This window comes from Nuphar pumila, chromosome 14, assembly GCF_984573655.1.
Source record: "Nuphar pumila chromosome 14, dmNupPumi1.hap1.1, whole genome shotgun sequence".
NCBI lineage: Eukaryota > Viridiplantae > Streptophyta > Magnoliopsida > Nymphaeales > Nymphaeaceae > Nuphar > Nuphar pumila.
Genome location: NC_143262.1, coordinates 26,599,600 through 26,604,419, shown reverse-complemented (window position 1 = coordinate 26,604,419; position 4,820 = coordinate 26,599,600). Strand labels below are relative to the sequence as shown.

The following is a 4,820-nucleotide window of genomic DNA, read 5'->3' as shown; positions in this document are numbered from 1 at the left end:
ATCAAACCACCATGTCAAGATGATGATATTCATTCTGTAAGAGCAGCTCAAGTGGGGTTTAGAGTCCTCGAACTTGTCTTAATTGACATAGATGGCCAGTATAAAAAGCCAACAATAACAATAACAATGAGAAAACTTTCTTTCCAAAAGGAAAAAAGATAAAAATACAAGCATTCCTCCAAGTAGAAGAGAAAAGGGAAAAATAAAGGAAAGTAATTACAACAAGCACCCAACAGCCTCCAACCCCAATGCATAAGATAAAAACCTTTAAAACCATTCCCATCCAAATTCATATAAACCCCATCGATGGTGAGACCAAAGTAAACAAGAGATGAAAGAAAATAAAAAGAAAAGAGAAAACAAAATAGCATTGTGAGACGGAGAAATCATAATGAGCTTTAATTTCCTTTTAATAGTGTCTGCTAAACCATCAACTTCTTGTTCACTTTCATCTGCTTGCTGCCTTTGAATCAATCAAACAGGCCAGGAAGGGGTGGGACAGTACTACCTGTGTCCTCTATGGAATCGGTTGTCTTCTGTGAAGAGTGTGTTGCTTCTTCGTCGTCATGGCTACTGATAATGCTGTGACATAGCTCCTTGATCCTCCTTACCACTTCGCTCATCGTGGGCCGCTGGTCTGGGTAGCCTGCTGCACAGTCCACAGCCAGTTGCAGCAGTTGAACCATGTCCTCTTCTACATTCTGGTACCTCAAGAGCTCAAGATCAAACACCTCTGAGGTCCATTCCTCCTGCACCACTGACTGCACCCATCTTGGCAGGTCCACACCCTCTTCATTGAGCAAGGAGTGAGCAGGTGGTTTCCCTGTCAAGAGCTCGAGAAGCAGGACCCCAAAACTGTAAACATCAGCCTTCTGCGAAATTCGACTTGGGTCAGTAACCTCCGGTGCTCGGTAGCCGATTACACGGTTAGCAGCAGGTGAAGGGTTAACAAGCGTGGCAAGCCCAAAATCAGAAACGCAGCCATCATGCTCTTTAGTTAACAAGATATTGGACGACTTGATATTGCCATGGGAGATGTTGGGGTCTTGAGAATGGAGATACTGGATGCCCTTTGCTATTCCTAGGGCAATTCGAGAACGTGTCTCCCAATTCAATGGTGTTCTGCCTGCTCCTCTGCTTCCTGTTCACGTTTACATTCTATCAAAACAAAGAAGATAATAGAGAGAAGAGAAGACAAAGGAGACTAACTGGATTTTCAGCCAAGTTAGAAAAAGATTACCAAGAAAGCCTGAATATGAAAATGAATAAAAAACGTAAAGGAAAATAAAGGATTTGAATGCCATCAACCATGATCAGAAAAAAGTTAAAAGACCAACATGACCATTATTTCTCAGTAATTACTAAGAAAGAGCTCAATCAACTTAATAATCTCAAACGAGCAATGACATCATCCAAAATAGGAAATGCATGAATTACAGAAAACCAGCAGCGTCAACAACGACACCTACAGAAAATGCAGAACAAGGTGAGCCAATCAAAATACTAAAACTAACAGGGAATCAAACAATCAAACAAACAGAAAGACAAGCACGACCAACCAACTGAATGAAAAAAAGAAGAAAACTACCAACAAACAAAAGCCAAAACCAAAAACAATCGAACTGAACAAGCAACACCCAGTGAAGTTACAACAAACTATAGAACAGCTAAATCACTATGCCGCTATACAGACAAAAGACGAGCTCTCCTAACCAAATCATTAAAAAAAAAGAACCGCAACTAAATACTTTAAAAATGAAAAAATCAAAAAAGAAAAAGCAGAGGAATCTAAGCATGAACAACTTATTAGAAAAACTTAGAAGTAACATTACCAACTAATCAATTCACTAAAGCGAAACAAAAGAAATCAAATAGCTTGAAGCAAATAAGAAGGAGAAAATCAAGGAAGAAACAACTACAACCGTCCATACTATTATTTGAAAGGAATGACAGAGTAAAAACTAAAACTCAGCAAGCAAGATTAACACCACCAACCAAACAACGGATCCACTGAAACACTTACCGTGGAGCAATGAGGAGAGGCTGCCCATGGGCATGTAGTCAAAGACAAGGAGCTTCTCCTCCCTGGAGTAATAGTAAGCCCGCAGCGGAACAAGATTGCCGTGGGCCATCGATCCAATCCTGCCGATCTTAGCGGCGAATTCCTTCTGGTTCAAGCTCACATCCTTCAACCTCTTCACTGCCACGATGCTCCCGTCTTCGAGGACCGCCTTATACGCCGTTCCAAACGTCCCTTTCCCCAGAACCTCCGCCGAAGCCCTAAGCAGGTCCTCCAGATCGAAGCCCCCCTTTGCTCCGGGGAAGAATACCAGTTTCTTCGAGCCGCCACCACCACCAGTCTCCGTCTTTCCTGCTGCACCGTAGTCCACGAATCCACCGCCAACCACATTGCCTTCCTCCTCAGCAGGAGGCTTATCCAGCACCATTGGACCAGGAGGAGGCGGCTTCACTGCAGCCATATCGATCGCGCCCGTCCTCCGCTGGCTACTCTGGCTCCTCCTAGCGCACACCAAGCAGATAGAAAGCACCACCACTACCGCTACAGCACAGGCGATCACGATCCCGGCAATCGCTCCGCCGGAGAGCCTCCGGTGCAGGCGTTCGACGCCAGCATTGCCGTTATCGCTGCCACCACCGCCACCCGCCGAGCCGTTGGTAGTGGTATTGGTGGTGGGAATGGCGGAGAAGGGGCAAGGCGGGAGGGGGGCGCCGCAGAGGGCGAGGTTCCCGCGGAATGAGTCGCCACCCAGACGGCTGAGCGAGATGGGAATAGAGCCGTTGAGCCGGTTGAAGGAGACGTTGAACTGGGTGAGGTTGGCGAGACGGAGAACGGGGATGGGTCCGGTGAGGGAGTTGAACTCGAGGAGGAGGGTGGCGAGCCTGGTGAGGTTGCCGAAGGAGGGGGAGATGCCTCCGGTGAAGTTGTTGCCGGCGAGGTTCAGGCGTACGAGCCTCCGGAGGCGGAAGAGCGCCGGGGGGATGTGGCCAGAGAGCCGGTTGCGCTGAAGGTAGAGGTTGCGGAGGTCGGCGAGGCCGGAGAGGTCCGGCGGGAGGGGGCCGGTGAGGGCGTTGAAGCGCAGACTGAGGGTGCGGAGGGCGGTAAGGCCACCGAGAGCCCCCGAGGGGAAGTCGCCGATCAGGCCGGCGCCAGGAAGGCGGAGGGCCGTTACGCGGCCATTGGAGCACTCCACGCCCTGCCAGGAGCACGGGGTGGCGTCCCACTGGTTCCACGGGAGGAACCTCCCCACGGCGGATCGGAAGGCCAGCAGAGCGGCTTTGTCACCGGCGATGTCTGTGCTTCCTGGCGGGAGGAAGCCGGAGAGGAGGAGCAGGAAGAGGAGGAGAGAGGCGGCCATCGAGGCTATCGATGGTGTCGACGGATGGGGGTGGTGAGTTTTGGTGGGAGTGCGAGCGGGAGTGGTTTTATGGGGATATCATAGTGGGGATAGTTTTCAGGGATACATTGGGTCATTGGGGGTTGAGAGAGAGAGAGAGAGAGGAAGGAGGGCATTTGATATTCGATGGATGGACGGATGGATGGGTGTGGGCCGTACGGGTGGATGGTAGGAAGTAAGAGCATCAGTTAATTAATCGATGGGTAGAGAGAGAAAGTGGGTCAGAATCTCATTTCAGGAGGAAGTAAGAAATGGGTAGAGAGAGAAGGCCTTTGCTCCGTTGATCGATGGTGGAGAAAGCGCGGAGGGGCACAATGTGCAGCATTTGCGGTACAGTGTCTGGAGAGAGAGAGAGAGCGAAAAAGGGTATGACGGGTTAGAGAGAGAAAGTAGCTATACAGAGAGAGGGTACAGCGAGCCCCGAGAAATGGCATCAGAGGGCGGAGAAAGAGATAATAGTGCTCTACTGTAGTTGGATGGCCGGATGGGCACGCAGAGAGAGAAAGAAAAAGTGCAGTATTGGACGGGTACGTTTAGAGAGAGTAAGTGGGGTTCCAGACAAGAGAGAGAGAGAGAGAGAGGGAGTAAAAGAGCAGTGTTGGACGGGTACGGTTAGAGAGAGAAAGTGGGGTTCCAGACAAGAAAGAGAGAGAGAGAGATGTAAAATTGTAAACCCTTGCACGAAAGGAACCCTAGATTTTAACCACACGCTTTTATCTTTTTCCTTTTAGCTTTTCTTCTTTTTTTTTTCTTCTTCAGAGAGGAAAATTGCACTTTAGGGCTTTTTGCCTTTTCAGTTTTTTCCTTCTTTACAAATCCTTTTAACGCGTGTTTAGGTTATTGGGTTTTGTGAGAATTTGTCTTAATGATGAAGTTATTCAGTTATCACTAGAAAATATCCAAGCCAGGCATGTGCTTTGTGTCTTCTTGACATTAGTGTTTGATTATTATATTAGCAATTTTCTGTCTCAAATGACCACAGCATTCTTCACCCATTGAAACAAACAGCTCTTCCATCTACCACATCTGCCATCAGTTCATCATCTCAAATTTATTTGAAGATGAATGTCTTTTCCATCAATGCATGAACTGCGTCTATTATTAACACCCTAAGATATATACGCTATTTTATAGGCATAAGAAAAAAAAAGTTACTATAGGATGCCTCGTGCAGGAAGGGCTTGGTCATGGCTTACTTTCAATCTCCAAAGCATAATCACAAACACTAACTATTTTTTACAATCTCTATTTTTTATTGCAAGATTTTAAAAAACAGATATAGTTAAAAAAATGATATTTTCATAATATTGTGCATATCATGTTTTTATTGCGATATTTTCACATTACTAATGTGATACTTTAGATTTTGTATATATTTCTATGTTGTTAATGTTTTTCCCTATA

General features: G+C 46.6%; 1 protein-coding gene across 1 annotated transcript; it reads right to left on the bottom strand.

Annotated features, from left to right (window-relative positions):
- Positions 1-261: 261 nt before the first annotated feature.
- On the bottom strand, positions 262-3,756 carry LOC149816671 (putative inactive receptor kinase At1g48480). Its single transcript, XM_089987548.1, has 2 exons — positions 2,024-3,756; positions 262-1,141 (listed from the first exon to the last, which is right to left on the bottom strand). The coding sequence occupies exons 1-2, from the start codon at positions 3,375-3,377 to the stop codon at positions 471-473; spliced, it is 2,025 nt and encodes a 674-aa protein (XP_089843674.1). The 5' UTR covers positions 3,378-3,756; the 3' UTR covers positions 262-470.
- Between the last annotated feature and the right edge of the window lie 1,064 nt (positions 3,757-4,820).

What these genes read in the sequence shown, in the direction of transcription:
- LOC149816671 (XM_089987548.1), bottom strand. Translation starts at nt 3,377, where the DNA reads ATGGCCGCCTCTCTCCTCCTCTTCCTGCTCCTCCTCTCCGGCTTCCTC. An exon ending in CCTCTCCTCATTGCTCCACG is followed by an intron (nt 1,142 to 2,023) that starts GTAAGTGTTTCA and finishes AAACGTGAACAG; the next exon opens with GAAGCAGAGGAGCAGGCAGA.